Source organism: Scyliorhinus canicula, chromosome 4 (assembly GCF_902713615.1).
Source record: "Scyliorhinus canicula chromosome 4, sScyCan1.1, whole genome shotgun sequence".
Classification (NCBI taxonomy): domain Eukaryota; kingdom Metazoa; phylum Chordata; class Chondrichthyes; order Carcharhiniformes; family Scyliorhinidae; genus Scyliorhinus; species Scyliorhinus canicula.
This window is the reverse complement of record NC_052149.1, coordinates 178383326-178404004: the sequence shown is the minus strand read 5'-3', so window position 1 is coordinate 178404004 and position 20679 is coordinate 178383326. Positions and strand designations below refer to the sequence as shown.

At 50.2% G+C, this 20679-nt stretch overlaps 2 protein-coding genes across 6 annotated transcripts in view; one reads left to right on the top strand and one right to left on the bottom strand.

Moving 5' to 3' along the window:
- Positions 1-10483, bottom strand: part of cdhr2 (cadherin related family member 2) — a 397792-nt gene extending 387309 nt beyond the window's left edge. The window contains exon 1 of the mRNA XM_038795617.1: positions 10299-10483. The gene's annotated coding sequence lies outside the window, so the exon portion shown is untranslated. The remainder of the gene's footprint in view (positions 1-10298) is intronic.
- Positions 9368-20679, top strand: part of rnf44 (ring finger protein 44) — a 181857-nt gene continuing 170545 nt past the window's right edge. For 2 of the 5 annotated variants that reach the window (XM_038795620.1, XM_038795619.1), the window contains exon 1: positions 9373-10139. In XM_038795620.1, the coding sequence (XP_038651548.1) occupies positions 9815-10139 (325 nt within the window). In that variant the 5' untranslated portion in view covers positions 9373-9814. Of the gene's footprint in view, positions 10140-20679 lie in introns of all 5 variants that reach the window. The other 3 variants (XR_005460452.1, XM_038795622.1, XM_038795621.1) reach the window with 3 other exon arrangements.

Sequence of the window (20679 nt, the reverse complement as noted above, 5' to 3'; positions counted from 1 at the left end):
TCCTCCACCGAGGCCTCGTCTACCTCCTGCATCACCTGGTACACTTCCGAGATCCTCCCCTCTCCAACCCATACCCCCGAGAGCACCCTGTCCTGGACCCCACGCGGCGGCAGCAGGGGGAACCCCGCCACCTGCCGCCTGACAAACGCCCTTACTTGCATGTACCTAAAGGTGTTCCCCAGGGGGAGCCTGAACTTCCCTTCCAGCTCACCCAGGCTCGCAAACTTCCCGTCTATGAACAGGTCCCCCAGCCTCCTGACACCTGCCCTGTGCCAACTCAGGAACCCGCCATCAATTCTCCCCGGAACAAACCGGTGGTTCCCCCGTATCGGGGACCCCACCTCCCCCCTGTGCCGCCTCCATTGCCCCCAAATCTTGAGGGGAGCTGCCACCACCGGGCTCGTGGTATACCTCGTCGGAGGGAGCGGCAGCAGCGCGTTGCAAGCGCTTCCAGGTTCGTACCCACACAGGATGCCATCTCCAGCCTCTTCCATGCCGCCCCCTCCCCGTCCATTACCCACTTACGCACGATCGCTGCGTTGGCAGCCCAATAATACCCACAGAGGTTGGGCAACGTCAGTCCCCCCCCCCCCCCCCCCCACATCCCTGCCCCCCTCCAAGAACACCGGTCTCACCCTTGGAGTCCCGTGTGCCCACACAAACCCCGTAATGCTCCCGTTAACCCGCCTGAAAAAGGCCTTCAGGATAAGGATGGGGAGGCACTGGAACAGGAACTGAAACCTCGGGAGCACCGTCACCCTGACTGACTGCACCCTACCCGCCAAAGACAGCGGCAGCATGTCCCACTTCTTAAACTCCTCCTCCATTTGCTCCACCAGCCTTGTGAGGTTTAGCTTATGCAAGGCCCCCCAGCTCCTGGCCACCTGAACCCCCAAGTACCTGAAGCTCCTCTCTGCCCTTTTCAGTGGGAGCCTCCCAATCCCCCCCTCCTGGTCCCCCGGGTGTACCACAAACAGCTCGCTTTTCCCAAAGTTAAGCTTATACCCTGAGAAATCCCCAAATTCCCAGAGAATCCCCATCACCACCGGCATTCCCCCCACTGGGTCCGCCACACACAATAGGTCATCCGCATAGAGCGACACTCGGTGCTCCTCCCCACCCCGGGCCAGCCCCCTCCAATCCCCCGACTCCCTCAGCACCATGGCCAGGCGTTCAATTGCCAGCGCAAAAAGTAGGGGGGACAGGGGACACCCCTGCCTCGTCCCTCGGTATAGTCGAAAATACTCCGACCTCCTCTTATTCGTGGCCATGCTCGCCATCGGCGCCTCATACAACAGCCTTACCCAACTGACAAACCCCTCCCCAAACCCGAACCTTTCCAGCACCTCCCACAAGTACCCCCACTCGACCCTATCAAAGGCCTTCTCCGCATCTAGCGCCACCACTATCTCCGCCTCCCCTTCCACCGCCGGCATCATAATAACGTTCAGGAGCCTCCGTATATTAGTGTTCAGCTGCCTCCCCTTCACAAACCTCGTTTGATCCTCGTGGATAACCTGCGGCACACAATCTTCTATCCTCGTGGCTAAGATCTTTGCCAACAACTTGGCATCCACATTCAGGAGTGAGATCGGCCTGTATGACCCACACTGCAGGGGATCCTTGTCTCGCTTAAGGATCAAGGAGATCAGCGCCCGAGACATCGTCAGGGGCAAAGCCCCCCTCCCTCGCCTCGTTGAAGGTCTTAACCAACAGGGGGCCCAGCAGGTCTGCATACGCCTTGTAAAATTCAACCGGGAACCCATCCGGCCCCGGCACCTTCCCCGACTGCATGTTCCCTATCCCTTTAACCAGCTCCTCAAGCTCAACTGGTGCCCCCAGACCCTCCACCCATCCCTCCTCCACCCTCGGGAATCTCAGCAGGTCCAAAAAGCGCCCCATCCCCCCCTTCTCCGCCGGAGGTTCGGACCGATATAGTCTCTGATAAAAGTCCCTGAAGACCCCATTAATATCTACCCCCCTCCACACCACATTTCCTCCCCGGTCCTTAACTCCACCAATCTCCCTAGCCGCATCCCGCTTACGGAGCTGGTGTGCCAGTATCCTACTCGCCTTCTCCCCATACTCGTACACCCCACCCTGAGCCTTTCTCCATTGAGCCTCTGCCTTTCTGGTGGTCAACAAGTCGAACTCAGCACGAAGGCTGCGCCGCTCCCTCAGCAATCCCTCCTCCAGGGCCTCCGCGTACCTCCTGTCCACACTCACCATCTCCCCCACCAATCTCTCCCTTTCTCTCTGCTCCCCTCTCTCCCTGTGGGCCCGAATGGAGATCAACACCCCCCGAACCACCGCCTTCAGCGCCTCCCAGACCGTCCCCACTCGGCCCTCCCCATTATTGTTGGCCTCCAGGTACCTCTCGATGCATCCTCGAACCTGCCCCCTCACATCCTCGTCCGACAGCAGCCCCACCTCCAAGCACCACAACGGGCGCTGGTCCCTCTCCTCCCCCAGCTCGAGGTCCACCCAATGCAGGGCATGGTCAGAAATAGCTATCGCCGAGTACTCAGCGTCTACTACCCCCGCAATCAGCGCCCTACTCAAAACAAAGAAGTCAATCCGGGAGTAGGCATTATGCACATGGGAGAAGTATGAAAATTCCCTGGCCCTCGGCCTCGCAAACCTCCAAGGATCCACCCCTCCCATCTGGTCCATAAACCCCCTCAGCACCGTAGCCGCCGCAGGCCACCTACCCATCCTGGAACTGGATCGATCCAGTGGCGGATCCAGCACCGTGTTGAAATCCCCCCCCCCCCCCCCCCATTATCAGGCCCCCCACCTCCAAATCTGGAATCTGGCCCAACATGCGCCGCATGAAACCCGCATCATCCCAATTCGGGGCATATACATTGACCAGCACCACCCACTCCCCTTGCAGCTTGCCGCTCACCATCAAGTACCTCCCGCCGCTGTCTGCCACCACACTCAACACCTCAAACGACACCCTCTTCTCCACCAGGATCGCCACCCCCCCGTTTTTTTGCATCCAGCCCCGAATGAAACACTTGGCCCACCCACCCCTTCCTCAACCTGACCTGATCCGCCACCTTCAGGTGCGTCTCCTGAAGCGTAGCCACGTCCGCCTTCAGCCCCCTCAGGTGCGCGAACACGCGGGACCGTTTGACCGGCCCATTCAGTCCCCTCACATTCCAGGTTATCAGCCAGATCGGAGGGCCACCTGCCCCCCTCCCCCGTCGATTAGCCATCACCCTTCCGTAGTCCGCCACGTGCCCGCGCCCCCCCACTCAGCCCGTTCCCCACAGCGACAGACCGCCATCCTGATCCCCTCTGCATGCTCCAGCTCCTTCTTGGCCATTCCAGCAGCAACCCGATATCCCCCCCCCTCCCCCCCCCCCACTAGCTGCATAGCTCCGGTCATTGTACTTCCGTAAGTCAGCCGACTCCTGCTGACCCCGGCTGCTCCCGCCACCCCAATTACCCTCCCCAGTGTCCCCCAACCATTCCCCCAATGCCGACCCCGCCCCCTGCTTCTCCAGCGTGGGGGAGAGGCCCGCGCCCCCCATCCCAAGCCCCGCCCCGACCCAAAACGCGGGAAGACAGGCACATGACCCAACAGGGCCGTGAACCCCACCCAAACCCGTAACCAGTGAAATAATAAAAATACCAACATGATATGATAAAACACCCAAGTAAACAGATAACAGTCCCGAAAAGCAGAAAAGAAAAGGCAAGACAGCAAAAAAAAACTTTGTCCAATAGAACCAAAAAGAGCGAAAGGATATCAAGGAGGACAAAGCCTCCGGGCTGCGTACAACGTTTCCCAGCCCCCAGTCCTCAGTTCAAGTCCAGCTTCTCTGCCTGGACAAAAGTCCAGGCCTCCTCCGAGGAGCCAAAATAAAGTTGGCGGTCTTTATAAGTGACCCACAGGTGTGCCGGCTGTAACAGGCCAAGCTTGACCCCCTTCTTGTGGAGCACTGCCTTCGCCCGGTTAAACCCAGCCCTTCTCTTCGCCACCTCCGCACTCCAGTCCTGGTAGATCCTGATCTCCGTATTCTCCCACTTACTACTCCTCTCTCTCTTCGCCCAACGAAGCACGCACTCATGGTCGACCAAGCATTGAAATCGGACCAGCACCGCCCTGGGTGGCTCGTTCGGCCCGGGCTTCCGCAGCCGCACCCGATGGGCACTCTCCAGCTCCAGGAGTCCCCGGAACGACCCCGCGCCCATCAGCGAGTTCAGCATCAGGACCACGTAGGCCCCCAAATCCGAACCTTCCAGCCCGTCCGGGAGGCCCAAAGTCCGCAGATTCTTCCGGCGGGAGCGGTTCTCCATCTCCTCGGTCCTTGCCAACCATTTCTTGTGAAGCGTCTCGTGCGACTCCACCTTCACCGCCATGCCGAGGAGTTCGTCCTCGTTCTCCGAAGCCTTTTGCTGCAGCTCCCGAATCTCCACCGCCTGAGCCGTCTGAGTCGCCCCGAGCTTGTCCAGCGATGCCCTCAACGGCTCCAGGATCTCAGCTTTTAGTTCCTGGAAGGAGCGCAGCAGCAGCTTCTGCTGCTCCCTCGCCCACTGCTGCCACGCTGCCGGTTCCCCGCCTGCCGCCATCTTGTCCTTTTTGCCTCGCACCTTCTTCTGCTGCAAAGTTGATTTTCTGGTTGCTCCACTTCTAGTCCAGCCCATCCACCGGCCGCCAAGCGCCGAGGCTGCGTTCCCACCTGGGGAAAAATCAAATCAGCGCCGTTGCGGGCCCTTAAAAGAGCCCCTGGTGAGATATTTTCCAGTTGTTCCCTTTGCTGCTAGAATTCAGCTTTCACAAGGGCCCTCAAGTCAGCTTGAGGCCTCTAACACAGCCCTTCCCCCGCCTGCATGCTGAATAGGCTTTTGTCTCTCTGCTGCTGCCCCAGCCAAATCCTACACAGTTTCTGTGGGACTGGAAACCAAGAAACATATCATTCCTGGGTGAAAAAACTCCTCCTACATTCACCTATACTTTTTCAGAAAATTTCCACTCCATATTGTTTAAAAAAGAGCTATTTTCTGTGATCTTAGCAGGAGCTGCCGTGTGTGTGACCATTCGCTCCATGGTGCACACCGGAAGCCGCACTTCTCCTTGTTATAGGTGAGGTTGAGGAGAGTGGCGGCGTGGAGAAATTTGGCAAGGTTGGCGTCATGGTCCTGCTGATCATGGCCGCAGATGGTGACATTGTCCAGGGACGGGAAGGTGGCCCACAGTCCGTACTGGTCAACCATTCGGTCCATCTCCCGTTGGAAGACCGAGACCCCGTTGGTGACACCGAAGGGGACCCTAAGAAAGTGGTAAAGACGGCCGTCTGCTTCGAACGCAATGCATGGGAGGTCCACCTTACGGTTGGGGAGCTAGTGGTAGGCAGATTTCAGGTCCACTTTCAGTGTAGGTCGTGCCTCACAAACCTTATTGAGTTCTTTGAGAAGGTGACCAAACAGGTGGATGAGGGCAAAGCAGTTGATGTGGTGTATATGGATTTCAGTAAAGCGTTTGATAAGGTTCCCCACGGTAGGCTATTGCAGAAAATATGGAGGCATGGGATTCAGGGTGATTTAGCAGTTTGGATCAGAAATTGGTTCTCTGTAAGAAGACAGAGGGTGGTGGTTGCTAGGAAATGTTCAGCCTGGAGTTCAGTTACTAGTGGTGTACCACAAGGATCTGTTTTGGGGCCACTGCTGTTTGTCATTTTTATAAATGACCTGGAGGAGGGCGTTGAAGGTTGGTTGAGTAAATTTGCAGATGACACTAAAGTCGGTGGAGTTGTGCACAGTGCGGAAAGATGTTGCAGGTTACAGAGGGACATAGATAAGCTGCAGAGCTGGGCTGAGAGGTGGCAAATGGAGTTTAATGCAGAAAAGTGTGAGGTGATTCATTTTGGAAGGAATAACAGGAAGACAGAGTATTGAGCTAATGGTAAGTTTCTTGGTAGTGTGGATGAACAGAGAGATCTCGGTGTCCAGGTACACAGATCCCTGAAAGTTGCCACCCAGGTTGATAGGGTTGTTAAGAAAGCGAACGGTGTGTTAGCTTTTATTGGTAGAGGGATTAAGTTTCGGAACCATGAGGTCATGTTGCAGCTGTACAAAACTCTGGTGTGGCCGCATTTGGAGTATTGCATGCAGTTCTGGTCGCCGCATTATAGGAAGGACATGGAAGCATTGGAAAGGGTGCAGAGGAGATTTACCAGGATGTCGCCTGGTATGGAGGGAAGATCTTATGAGGAAAGGCTGAGGGACTTAAAGCTGTTTTCGTTAGAGAGGTTAAGAGGTGACTTAATAGAGGCATACAAGATGATCAGAGGATTAGATCAGGTGGACAGTGAGAGTCTTTTTCCTTGGATGGTGATGACTAGCACGAGGGGACATAGCTTTAAATTGAGGGGAGATAGATATAGGACAGATGTCAGAGGTAGGTTCTTTACTCAGAGAGTAGTAAGGGCGTGGAATGCCCTGCCTGCAACAGTAGTGGACTTGCCAACATTAAGGGCATTTAAATGGTCATTGGATAAACATATGGGTGATAAGGGAGTAGTGCAGATGGGCTTTAGAGTGGTTTCACAGGTCAGCGCAACATCGACGGCTGAAGGGCCTGTACTGCGCTGTAATGTTCTATGTTCACTGTCGAGAAGACCCAGTACTGTGCAATCTGATTGGCCATATCAGATATGCGTGGGAGGGGGTAAGCGTCGAGCTGTGTGTACCAACTGATGGTCTGACTGTAGTCAACGACCATCCTATTTTTTTCCCCAGTTTGACTACTACCACTTGGGCTCTCCAGGGACTGTTGCTGGCTTCGATGATTCCTTCCTGAAGCAGCCGCTGGACTTCATACCTGATGAAGGTCCTGTCCTGGGTGCTGTAGCGTCTGCTGGTGACGGGTTTGCAATCCAGGGTGAGGTTTGCCAAAAGGGAAGGTGGGTCGACCTTGAGGGTCGCGAGGCCGCACACAGTAAGGGGTGGTAGGAGCCTGCCGAATTTCAGGGTTCGGCTCTGGAGGTTGTACTGGACGTCCAGGCCGAGTAGCAAGGCAGCGCAGAGGTTGGGCAGGATGTAGAGGCGGAAGCCGCTGAACTCCACGCCCTGGACAATGAGAGTGGCGATGCAGATTGCCAAGGAGTGGGATCCGGAGGCCAGGGAGATTCTCTGATTGGCAGGGTGTGCCACGAGGGAGCAGCGCCTTACCGTATCGGGGTGAATGATGCTTTCAGTGCTCCTGGAATCCAGCAGGCAGGAGAGCTCATGTCCGTTGACCTTCACTTTAGTTGAAGCAGTCGTGAGGTTGTGTAGTCGAGACTGGTCAATCGTGACCGAGGCGAGACGCGGCTGGTCCTTGGTGGTTGCAGGTGATGAGCGGCCTGATGAGATGCCTGATGGGTAGGGGTCCCGAGTCGGCCAACGGTGCCCATGAGCCGCACGTGTCATGGGGGAGGCAAGATGGTGGCACCCTGGGGCTGCACGTGTCATGAGGAAGGCAAGATTGCGGCCACCGTTGGTCTTGGGAGGAACAATATGGCGGCACCCACGGGCCGCACGTGTTGCGAGTTGAGCAAGATGGCGGCATCCACTGGCCGCACGTGGTCCGAGGAGGGGACGATGGCGGCATCCACTGGCCGCACGTGGGGGGTGCTAGGACAATAGCGGCGATTGAGTGGGCCTGGCACACTGCAGCGAAATGTCCCTTCTTGCCACAGGCCTTGCAGAGGGCGCTCTGCGCTGGGCAGTGCTGTCAGGGGTGTTTTGTCTGTCCACAGAAGTAGCATTTGGCCCCCCCCCGGGATTGGGTGGCTGCCGCGCGGCACAGGTGTGGGCCTGGCTAAGGGCAGTCACTGATGGGGTCCACGATGTGGCTGCCGTCTGCGGAGTCCATGATGCACAGGAGGGGTGGGCCGCCCAGTCGGGGACATAGGCCTGAATGTTGCGTGATGTGACTGTCAGCGAGAGCGCTAGCTTTTTGGTCATCGCGAGGCCGAGCATGGCCCCTTCTAGGAGGCGCTGGCGGATGTAGTCAGACCCTATGCCTGTAACAAATGCGTCTCTCATCAGCAAATTCGAGTGTTCCGTGGCCGAAACGGCCTGACAGTCACAGTCTCTAACTAGGGCGAGAAGGGCGTGACAGAAATCTTCCACTGACTCAGGAAGCTGGCGCCGCATGGAGAGGAGGTGTCTGGCATAGATTTTGTTAGTCCACTGAGCGTAGTTTTCCTTCAGTAGCGCCATGGCCTCTGCGTAGGTTAGCGCATCCTGGACGAGTGGAAAGACGTTGGAGCTCAGCCGTGTGTAAAGGATCTGGAGTTTTTGTGCTTCTGGAATTGTGTCTGGTGCAGACCTGATGTACGCTTCGAAACAGGCTAGCCAATGTTCAAAGTCCTTTTTGGCGTTGTCTGCTTGAGGATGCAGCTGCAGGCAATCGAGCTTGATGCGGTGGTCCATCTCTGAAAACTCACTGTAATAAATTGACGCACTATCAATTATGCAAAGACGAGAGTAGGATGTAATCGAGGCTTTATTACACTGAGATCTGTGGCCTCCTACAGCAGCTGATGAAATGGCTGCTGTACGGGGAGCACACATATTTATATTCCGCCTACTGGGCAGAGCCATCAGGCAGGGATCTACTCCTGTACCTGTAGTGCAGGGGCCTTACCGTAAAGCCCCTATAACAACATCCTCTATATACAGATACATCAGTGGTGACTACCACATCAATCTCAGAAATTGTTCTGTAATGGAGACCTTTCGAACTTACTTTCAAATAAATGCCATTTGTTGAAGTGAGAACTATGACCGAAGACAGTAAGAGCTAACAAAAGAATCGCCAGTGGCTGAGCTGAAATAACTAACAACGTTTATCAATACAGTTTAATAATTACAATTTAAAACCAGCCATTTACTGATTTCCTGATATACATTGGTAAGCCAACACATGCGGTGCCCTTTTTGTGTGGTCAAAATAATAAGCAGTCTCATGCCGCCGAGTATTTGCAGTAGCAAGTCAGCTGGTCAATAGAGATCAGCCTTGCAGCGCCCTTCATTGAATGGCTCGCTTTTATTATGGTGCTGTCCTACATATCATTAAACGGAACGCGGTTGAAGCAGGAAGAGTTGGACTGGAAAGGCTGGTTTGCCTCTTGTTTTTTTTTTGTTAAATAGAGATTGCATCAACCTGAGGAAAATTTCAGTGACATCCCGCGATGGGGTATCGATATGTCGAGTCTGGGAAGTGGTTTTGCAGCGCTGGCTGTGGGAAGCTGGAGCTGAGCTCTCAGTATGGGCTGCGGCTCGAAGCCTGCATTCAATGTTAACGCTGTTGCAGCGTTCAATCCGGAGCTGGCAGCGACTGCCCAGCAGCCCCCAAGCCCAGACAGACAGACAGGGGAATTAGATCAGCAGGGCCAGGGGTACTGGAAGAAAACAGGCGTTTCCCATTTTTGTGTGTGTTTGTTGGCCAGAAGTTACTGCGCTCACCATAAAGTTTTTTGGCCGGCTTTGCTGGTAGAGAGGCGGAAACTTAGCTGATGTGGTCTCACTGAACGGCTGGCCTTTGGAGGAGCAGCTGGAATGTTCTGACTGGGGCTCTGACCATTTTGTGGGTGTGTTGGACGTTTAAATTTGGCGAGAGCCGGAGTTCCGGATTATATTTAGAAGAGCGAGAAAAGAGAGGAGAGATTTAAAAATCCATCGATTTAAAGGGACAAGACTGGGGTTGGTTTGGAAAGTTTAAATCTGGGATTTAGATGGTTTGTCTTTGGGCGGGGGTGGGGGACACATTTTAATTTACGTTTGGTTTGGGTTTTTTTTTAAAAGAAGGAAAATGCCGATTGTGAGTAATTCCCAAGCGAATGGGGAAGCTCGCCTGCGCCCCCGGTTCACTGCCCGGCTTCCAGCCAAGCGCGGCTCCCAGTGCCCAGCGGGAGGGATTCGGGAAGCAGCTTCTCCGGATGCAGAGGGGTCGAGCCGCCTCCTGCTGCCGCCCGTGGAGGCTCGGGCTCGGGCCGGCCGCCTCTCCCCGGCCGCAGGCCCGGACAATCCGCTCAGGCCCCGGGCTCGGGGAGCCAGCTGCAGCCCAGCTCTCCAGCAGCCGGCCGGCTCGGGGGCGCTGCTGGCCGCTCGACGCAGCGCCAGGATCTCGGCAGCAGGTAAGAAGCGGAGCGGCTCCGGCTACTCAGCCTTTCCATTTGTTGTTGTTGTTGTTGTTGAAAAGTCAGGGGCTGAGGCGCATGTTCAAAATAATCCCGTTTTTAAAAAAAAAGACAGACATATATCTAGGTCCTGTCACCACCACAAATATTGCTCACCGTTTAATTTTACCGCTGGGTCTGTTTTCAGAAAACTCCCACTTCTATATTCGAAACCTCAGTTTAATAAACCGACTGAAGTTGAACTTTAGTCACGGAAACAGCTGGGATGGTGGTTGGTAGAATTTATTTCTGATTCCCAGTCCCTTGATGGACGGATGTCATTTTTTTTGTGGCACATTTGACTTCTGTCAGCTGCATTTCTGGTTGGAGATTTCCAGTTTTTTAGGCGACCTTTCTCCCTGCCTCCATCTGCCCCCCCCCCCCCCCCCCCCCAATATGTCACTGTGAAGAGTTTGGGCTGATCTGTTTGATTAATTGATTTGTGGACGCAAATGTGCCCTTCCGAGTTGCATATGCGAGCAGGAATACATTGCCCCCCTCACCCCGTGGCGAAGTTCAGGTTGTGGTGCTACTTGTCACTGGAAAGAAGTCAAGTGCAGTTCCTCTGTGTGCGGTAAAGCAAGCCCCCCCCCCTACCCCGGTTAGAATCCATGGTCTGCAGAATGAAAGAGTTGCTCTAATGAGGTAGGGTCTTTTCAACAGAGCAGCTCTATAGTCGAATTATGGCTGGCCAGAAGGATGCAAAATGTGATGGGTGGTGGGGTAGTGGGACGAGTGATTAAAGAGTAGGGTGCAAAGAGAAATGTTGGCAGTGAGTCAGCTGCCATGTTATTATCATGGCAAATAATCAAATTGGTGCCACTGGGAAATAAATTAAAATTGGATTAGGTTTACAGTGGCCCTAATTTTGAAAACTAAAATGAGCCTAAATTGTACTTTTTATTTGGAGGATGAGGCTTAGTTGATTGTGTCCCTGGTCTACAGAAAGTTAGAGCTCCATTAAAGTATAAAAGGGGAGATGCTTACAGGTCCTTTATGCTGCCACATTACATTAAGATGTACAAACCACAGAGAAATAAATAATTTGACAGATTTGTATTGCCATTTACTCTTGCCTTGCCTGTGACGTTTGGTTGAAATCACACCTTATATTATGTTTCTTATATTTGCTGAAATAACAGAAGAGCATATTGATTTCTGCAGTGGCTTCCTATAGCAAGGGTAAGCTGTGGATTTGAAGAACTTTCTTTTTTTAATTCCCCAAGTGAAGAAAAATTATATTTGAGCCAGGTTTAACAGTTGCGCTCCAGTATTTTCTTCACAAATGGCTGACAGCTATAAAAGATGATTACAATACTCAAAAGGTATAGAGACAAGAACTAATTTATCAACTTTGTGGCTGTTGGAGCTGCTATATATTTTTTTTTCTTAAATAGTAAATGTGAATTTGGGACCATTTTACCTGACAGGTTAAAGAATGTTATGACGCTGGATTTGCCTGGTTGGGGGGTTGGCCGAGGAGGGTTGAATGAGTCTACAAGATGCTTTCCAAAAATACGTGGATGTAAATAAAAACACAAATAGAAAAATTTAGGTTGTAAAATGCAATAAAATATTAAATTGCCTCATTATTGATGAAGAGTATGTGGAATGTAATGAGGACATTGAAGCCCTTGAGCCAAAATATTAAGTTAGAATTACTTTGGGTGGGGGGGAAGCTCTGTTTTATGTCCCCACCAAGTGAAGAGGCAAATATTACCAGAATGGTTGATTTCAAGGAAATTTCAATTTCCTTTCAGTTGATTTCAATCTCGAGGAAATGTGTAAATTTGAAAGCAAGCGACCTGTACACAATAGTTGCTATCAATTCTCCAATGAGTAATATTAATGTTTCACATATAATTATTCATTATACTTTTATAAATAAGTGCCTCTGTCTGTTATACACACATTCACGACTAGCAATGAATGAATTTCGGAGTGCATTATAAAAAGACATTTGATGCTCCTGTACTAATTCATGTAGGTTCATTTTAGGTAATGATCTGATTTCCTGGAACCCCTACTGTGCAGAAGGAGGCCATTTGGCCCATCAAGTCTGCACTGGCCCTCCAAAAGAGTACTTTACCTAGGGTTCCACACCCCTTCCTCTGTAACCCCCACACATTGGTCATGGCCAGTCCACCTAACCTGCACAACCTTGGACTGAGGGAGAAAACTGGAGCACACGGACTAAACTCACGCAGTCATGGGGAGAACATGTAAACTCCACACAGGCAGTCACTCTAGGCCAGAATCAAACCCTGGTCCCTGGCACTGTGAGGTAGCAGTGCTAACCACGTGCCACAGTACCGTGTTCTCAGATGGGTCTATTATGTGCAAAAGCCATTGTTTTTTTTTAAAAACATGGTTTTGTGCTCTCATGTATGACTTGTGTCTTAGAATGTGTTCCTCACATCATTCTACCCTCTGACATTGTCCAGAGCCCCTCAGGATCAGAGGAGCCATCTGTGGTCAGCTACTATCAGCCACAACTGACAGAGGTGTGCAATGCCTTAAAAGGAAGAAAAATTATGCTTTTTTTAACCTTTTATAAACACTAAAATTACTTATTTGGATTGCTTTGTAATAAAATGTCAAAGAAATGTCATCACAATGGGAAGGTGATACTTTAATAAAAATTTCATGATGCTATGCTGATAAAATGTTGCATTTCCGGGTGGGCGGAGGGGAAATACAGAAATGTTGGCAGGACCATGCCAATGCTAAAGAGCTGTAAGTCATGAGCTCCATAGAGCAATTTAATACTGCCAATGGAGGTGCCTCCTCCTCCCGAAGAATCCCATCCATCAAACATAAAGAAATAGAGCAGCCACTGATAATTGTGAATCTAAAATAACCAGAAACTTTGTGAACTGCCTCACAGAAGGAGGCAATAACTCTTGCCCTCGAAAGATAAATTAAATTGCTTATGCAGAGCTAACTTTTCCAATCAGTAACTTGAAAATATATCTGTCTACTGTTTTGCTTACAACCAAATTGTAATTTGAAGCACGCGCTATAAGAAAGACTCTTTACAGATTAAAAAAAATAAGAGTATCCAATTCATTTTTTCCAATTAAGGAGCAATGTAGTGTGGCCAATCCACATATCCTGCACATCTTTGGGTTGTGGGAGCGAAACCTATGCGAACACGGGGAGAATGTGCAAACTCCACACAGTGACCCAGAGCCGGGATCAAACTTGGGACCTCAGCGCTGTGAGGCAGCAGTGCTAGATACTGCACCATCGTGCTGGTTTTCCTTACAGATTTTAATGTGAGCTGTCAGGTTTAAAATTGCCTAAATCTAGATTTTTCTTTTAAATCTGTGCAATATGTAACAAACCATTCATGTAGTGCAGTTTACAGAGAAATATATTCAACAATGGTTCCCAGCGAATTCATTGTTTTTTAAATGGATGCTGATACAAAGTGACAGGTGGATTTTAATAAAAGACTTGAAAGAGGAGTGAGAGAAGAGTTGGTGTGATTTTAGGGAGGGAATTTCAGTGTTTGGAACCTCGGTAGCTGAATGCACAGATATCAAAAGAGAATCAAGAGGCACAATAATAATAATCTTTATTGTCACAAGTAGGCTTACATTAACACGGCAATGAAGTTACTGTGAAAAGCCCCTAGTCGCCACATTCCAGGGGGGGGAGAATTCAAATGTCCAAATTATCTAGCAGCACATCTTTCGGGACTTGTGTAAGGAAACCGGAGCACCCGTGGGAAACCCAAGTAGACACTGGGAGAACATGCAGACTCCGCACAGACAGTGACCCAACCAGGAATCGAAACTGGGACCCTGGCGCTGTGAAGCAACAGTACTAACCACTGCTCCCATGTTAAATAGAGATTTTTGTTTTATAAATTTAGAGTCCCCAATTCATTTTTCCATGAATTGGCATGGCCAATCCACATACCCAGCATAACATTGGGTTGTGGGGACGAAACCCACACAAACACGGGCAGAATATGCAAACTCCACACTGACAATGATCCAGAGCTGGGATCGAACCTGGGACCTCAGTGCCATGAGGCAGCAATGCTAACCACTGTGCCACTGCTGCCCGGCTAAATAGAGATTAATGATTGCTTCAGTGCAGAGGAACCAGGGTATTCTTGTACCTGAATCACAGAATGCCAGCACGCAGGCGCAGCAGGTAATTAGGAAGGTAAATGGAATGTTGCCCTTTACTGCAAGGGGGCTGGAGTATAAATGTAGGGCAGTCTTGACTGCACAAGACACTTCTGGTGAGACTACGCCTGCAGCACTGCGTACAGTTTTGGTCATCGTCCTTAAGGAGGGACATGTGTATTGGACGCAGTTCTGAGAAGGTCCACGGGGCTGATCCTGGGATGACAAAAGGTTAAGCATGTTGGGTTTATGCTCACTGGAGTTTAGTAGAATGAGAGGCGGTTTTAAAAGGAATGAGGGAGAAAACTGTACATTGATTGGAGTCATACCTAGCACAAAGGAAGATGGTTGCTGGAGTTCAACCATCTCAGTGCCAGGACATCCCTGCTGGAGTTCCTCAGGGTAGTGTCTGAGGTCCAATCGTCTTTAGCTGCTTTATCAATTACCTTCCCTCCACCATAATATCAGAAGTGGGGATATGTGTAGATGATAGCACGATGTTCAGCACCATTCGTGATGACACAGCTACTAAAGCAATCGTGCCCATGTGCATCTTGACCTGAGCAGTGTTCAGACTTTGGCTGATGTGTGGCGCAAGCCACTTAAGTGCCAGGCAACGACCTCCCTCCCGTGACATTCATTGTCATCACCATTACCAAATCCCCTGCTATCAACATCCTGTGACCAGAAACCGAACTGGACTAGCCATATAAATACTGCGGCTACAAGAGCAGGTCATAGAGTAAGGTTTTTGTGGCAAGTAACTCACTTCCTGTCCAGCAAAGCGTGTCCACCATGTACAAGGCACAAATCGAGTGTGATGGAATATCTTCACTTACCTGGATGAGTGCAGCTCGAACAACACTCGAGAAGCTCAGCACTGTACAGGAAAAGCTGCTTTCTTGCTTGGCAACCTGCTTATAATCTTCAACATTCATTCTCTCCATCACCAAAGCACAGTGGCTTCTACAAGATGCACTGCAGAAACTCACCAAGGCTCTTTTGACAGCACCTCCTAAACCTGCGACCTGTGCCACCTAGAAGGACATGAGCAGCAGATGCATGAGAACATCATCAACTGCAAGCTCACCTCCAAGCCACACAGCATCCTGACTTGGAAATATATCCCTGTTCCTTCACTGTCACTGGGTCAAAATCCTGGAACTCCCTCCCTAACGTACTGTGGGTGTGTCTACACCACATCGAATGCAGTGGTTCACCACCCATTCTCACAAACGTTTAGGGTTGGCCTCGCCACCAACTTCCACATAACAAGAAAAAACAGATGCAAAGAGATGTTTCCCCTTGAGGGAGAGACCGTAATTAGGGGACGTGGTTTAAAACTAAAGGGTCTCTGATTTTAAGATGGGGGAAAAAAGGAGAGATTTCTTCTCAGACAGTCATTCATGTTTGGAATTCTCCTCCCCTAAAGGCAGAGCCATTGAATACAGCAAAGGCTGAGGCAGTATTGGACAGATTTTTGATGGCAAGCGAGTCAAGGGTTATGGTGGGACAGCAGGGGTGTGAAATTGAGGCCATAATTAGGACAGCCATGATCCGATTGGATGGCAGAGCATTGGGGCCGAATGGGCGACTCCTATTTCTTTTCAATTCATGGAGAAGCACCGACATCGTCTCCATGGAGATCTTTGGTTCAAATGGCCATTGTGCCTCAGTTATGTAATCCAAGTACAATTGGGGCGCAATTCTCCGCCAGGCCCAACGCCGTCGTGAAACCCGGAGAGGTTCACGGCGGCGTCGGAGGCCGCTCCTGGCCCCCTATTCTCCCCCCACCGGCGGGCTAGTGGGGCAGTGCCATGAATCTCGGCCACCGGGCCTTGTCGCTGGCGTCAAGGCCCGGCGCGCCGAGAATGACGCGGCCGACGCGCCTAATGGCATCAGCCACGCATGCGCGGGTTGGCCGGCCCCAACCCGCACATGCGCGGTTGCCATCTTCCCCTCCGCTGCCCCGTAAGACGTGGCGGCTTGATCTTGCGGGGCGGCGGAGGGGAAAGAATGCGTCCCATTGAGGCGCCGGCCCGACGATCGGTGGGCACCGATCGTGGGCCAGTCCCCTGCCGAGCACGGTCATGGTGCTCACCCCCCCTCTCCACACCCCACAAAACAGCTGTCGGCGCCATGTTCACACCGGCAGCGACCAGGTGTGGTTGCCGCCGGCGTGAACCGGTCGGGAACGGCAGGCCGCTTTGCCCATCCGGGTCGGAAATTCTTGCGACACGCCATTTTGGGGGGGGGGGGGTGGGAGAATCGCGGGGGTGCCAGAGCGGCCCTCCCGCGATTCTCCCACCTGGCGTGGGAGTGGAGAATCGCGCCCTGGGTGTCCTTCTCACTTGCTTAGAACACCAGGTTAACATTGGAAAGTATGATTACATAGTGGGCTCACTATGGGCTATTTTACCACCTGTATAACCAGTAACCATACGCAAAGAGTTAAATTGACCCCAACGGCTTTCCATGTTGATCAGTAGTTTCCCTTTAAAAAGGCTTAGAATTGTACATACCAACCCTTAAACTGCATGTGTGAAATGTTTTTTTCTTTTATTGAAGTAATTTTGAGTTTTAAATATATTGGACAACCAGTGCCAAACATTTATTTTAATCTCTTATAAATTTTTTCTTTTAGCTTCAGAACTGTATGCTCAATGATTGCTATGTTAAAATCCCATGGTGCTGGTCTGACATTGGTTATACCTAATCTTTTTTTTCATAAGTTACATTTGTTAAAGTACCATTTGGCCATTCTATACTGGTCTTCGTGCTGGTGTTTCATTCATTTTTCAAATGAGACATTAGCTGAGGCCCCCTTGGGTAGATGTTAAGGTGGCCATTCATCTTATTTTCAGGTGGGCTGTACTGTGTCCCTTATCCAATTTTAAACCTGACAACTGATTGTTCGGTATTTTACTGTATTTTAAATCATATCTCTTGGGAAGCATTTAAAATTCTTAGTTCTGCCTATGTTTGTAAAACATTGGCACAAGGTATCGTAGCATTCCCGCAAAGATCCTATCAGGCCTATCCTTTTGTGCATCCTTACACCCCCCACGTTACATTGTTGCTCTATTGTTGTTAATTTAAGACGTAGAGCCACATTGATGCCCACAACTCTCGACTAGTTGATTAAAAGCATCATTTTTTAAAAACCTGCTTTGGCTTCTTCCAGTTTTGTTAGAAGCATGAATGTACAAGCTTCCCAAGTTTAGCTTGATCTAAGACACTGGGTTCATTATGTAAGATACTATCACCCATTTGAGCAAATTGTCCAGATAAATAGTTATTAATTTATTTTCTTCCTGAAAAGAGAGACATGTTGCTGAAGCTTTTCACCGTGTGTTCATTCGGACAAATGCAAGAAAGCCAAATTTCAAACGATCACAACAATTTTTACTACAGGAGCAAAGGATGCTGATTGGTTGGCAAGTTGACTGATTAGCTGAGACATTGCCATGGAGAAAGCTGACTGATCTCCTGGGCAATTCAAAAAACAACTTATCTGGGTTTACATAATTAGGCAGCTGAACATCGAACATAGAACGATACAGCGCAGTACAGGCCCTTCGGCCCTAGATGTTGCACCGACATGGAAAAAAACTAAAGGCCATCTAACCTACACTAGGCCCTTATCATCCATATGCTTATCCAATAAACTTTTAAATGCCCTCAATGTTGGCGAGTTCACTACTGTTGCAGGGGCATTCCACGGCCTCACCACTCTTTGCGTAAAAAACCCACCTCTGACCTCTGTCCTATATCTATTACCCCTTAATTTAAGGCTATGTCCCCTCGTGCTTGCCACCTCCATCCGCGGGAGAAGGCTCTCGCTGTCCACCCTATCTAACCCTCTGATCATTTTGTATGCCTCTATTAAGTCACCTCTTAACCTTCTTCTCATCAGCCTTTCCTCATAAGATTTTCCCTCCATACCAGGCAACATCCTGGTAAATCTCCTCTGCACCCGTTCCAAGGCTTCCACGTCCTTCCTATAATGAGGCGACCAGAACTGTACGCAATACTCCAAATGCGGCCGTACTAGAGTTTTGTACAACTGCAACATGACCTCATGGCTCCGGAACTCAATCCCTCTACCAATAAAGGCCAACACACCATAGGCCTTCTTCACAACCCTATCAACCTGGATGGCAACTTTCAGGGATCTATGTACATGGACACCGAGATCCCTCTGCTCATCCACACTACCAAGAATTTTACCATTAGCCAAATATTCCGCATTCCTGTTATTCTTTCCAAAGTGAATCACCTCACACTTCTCCACATTAAACTCCATTTGCCACCTCTCAGCCCAACTCTGCAGCTTATCTATGTCCCTCTGTAACCTGCAACATCCTTCCGCACTGTCTACAACTCCACCGACTTTAGTGTCGTCTGCAAATTTACTCACCCATCCTTCTGCGCCCTCCTCTAGGTCATTTATAAAAATGACAAACAGCAACGGCCCCAGAACAGATCCTTGTGGTACGCCACTCGTAACTGAACTCCATTCTGAACATTTCCCATCAACTACCACTCTCTGTCTTCTTTCAACTAGCCAATTTCTGATCCACATCTCTAAATCACCCTCAATCCCCAGCCTCCGTATTTTCTGCAATAGCCGACCGTGGGGAACCTTATCAAACGCTTTACTTAAATCCATATACACCACATCAACTGCTCTACCCTCGTCTACCTGTTCAGTCACCTTCTCAAAGAACGCGATAAGGTTTGTGAGGCATGACCTACCCTTCACAAAACCATGCTGACTATCCCTAATCATATTATTCCTGTCTAGATGATTATAAATCGTATCTTTTATAATCCTCTCCAAGACCTTACCCGCCACAGACGTTAGGCTCACCGGCCTATAGTTACCGGGGTTATCTCTACTCCCCTTCTTGAACAAAGGGACCACATTTGCTATCCTCCAGTCCTCTGGCACTATTCCTGTAGCCAATGATGACCTAAAAATCAAAGCCAAAGGCTCAGCAATCTCTTCCCTGGCTTCCCAGAGAATCCTAGGATAAATCCCATCCGGCCCCGGGGACTTATCTATTTTCACCTTGTCCAGAATTGCCAACACTTCTTCCCTACGCACCTCAATGCCATCTATTCTAATAGCCTGGGTCTCAGCATTCTCCTCCACAATATTATTTTTTGCTTGAGTGAATACTGACGAAAAGTATTCATTTAGTATCTCGCTTATCTCCTCAGCCTCCACACACAACTTCCCACCACTGTCCTTGACTGGCCCTACTCTTACCCTAGTCATTCTTTTATTCCTGACATACCTATAGAAAGCTTTTGGGTTTTCCTTGATCCTACCTGCCAAAGACTTCTCATGTCCCCTCCTTGCTCGTCTCAGCTCTCTCTTTAGATCCTTCCTCGCTTCCTTGTAACTATCAAGCGCCCCAACTGAAACTTCATGCCTCATCTTCACATAGGCCTCCTTCTTCCTCTTAACAAGAGATTCCACTTCTAAATCACCCTCAATCCCCAGCCTCCGTATTTTCTGCAATAGCCGACCGTGGGGAACCTTATCAAACGCTTTACTTAAATCCATATACACCACATCAACTGCTCTACCCTCGTCTACCTGTTCAGTCACCTTCTCAAAGAACGCGATAAGGTTTGTGAGGCATGACCTACCCTTCACAAAACCATGCTGACTATCCCTAATCATATTATTCCTGTCTAAACCACGGTTCCCTCGCTCGACCCCTTCCTCCCTGCCTGACTGGTACGTACTTATCAAGAACATGCAATAGCTGTTCCTTGAACAAGCTCCACATATCCAGTGTGCCCAACCCTTGCAGCCTACTTCTCCAACCAACACATCCTCAGTCATGTCTAATGGCATCATAATTGCCCTTCCCCCAGCTATAACTCTGGGGGAACAATCCTGAGTGCACCAATAGCTACACTATCAACCAATTTGAGATAATCAGTTGAGCTCATAAATATAGCTGACTTACGATTGATCGAAGCACCATGCATTCTTATGCAGGGACCCAGTCTGAAAACAAAAGGAATTTAGAGTTTGTACTTTCTCCCCGTGTGTGCAAAAGTTTCCTCCCACAGTCCAAAGATATGCAGGTTAGGTAGATTTGCCATGGTCAAGTGTCCAGGGATATGTAGGTTTGGTTATGGGGTTACGGGGATAGGGCGGGTAGGATGGGCGAGTGGACTCGGGTAGTGTGCTCTTTCCAGAGGTCGGTGCAGACTCAATGGGCTGAATGGCCTCCTCCACTGTAGGAATTCTACATTCAAGCCTCGTACATTTTTTTCAATTCCCTAGGAGTGAGGAATCTTATGGTCCCCTGTTGCTTTCTCCATAGCAATTC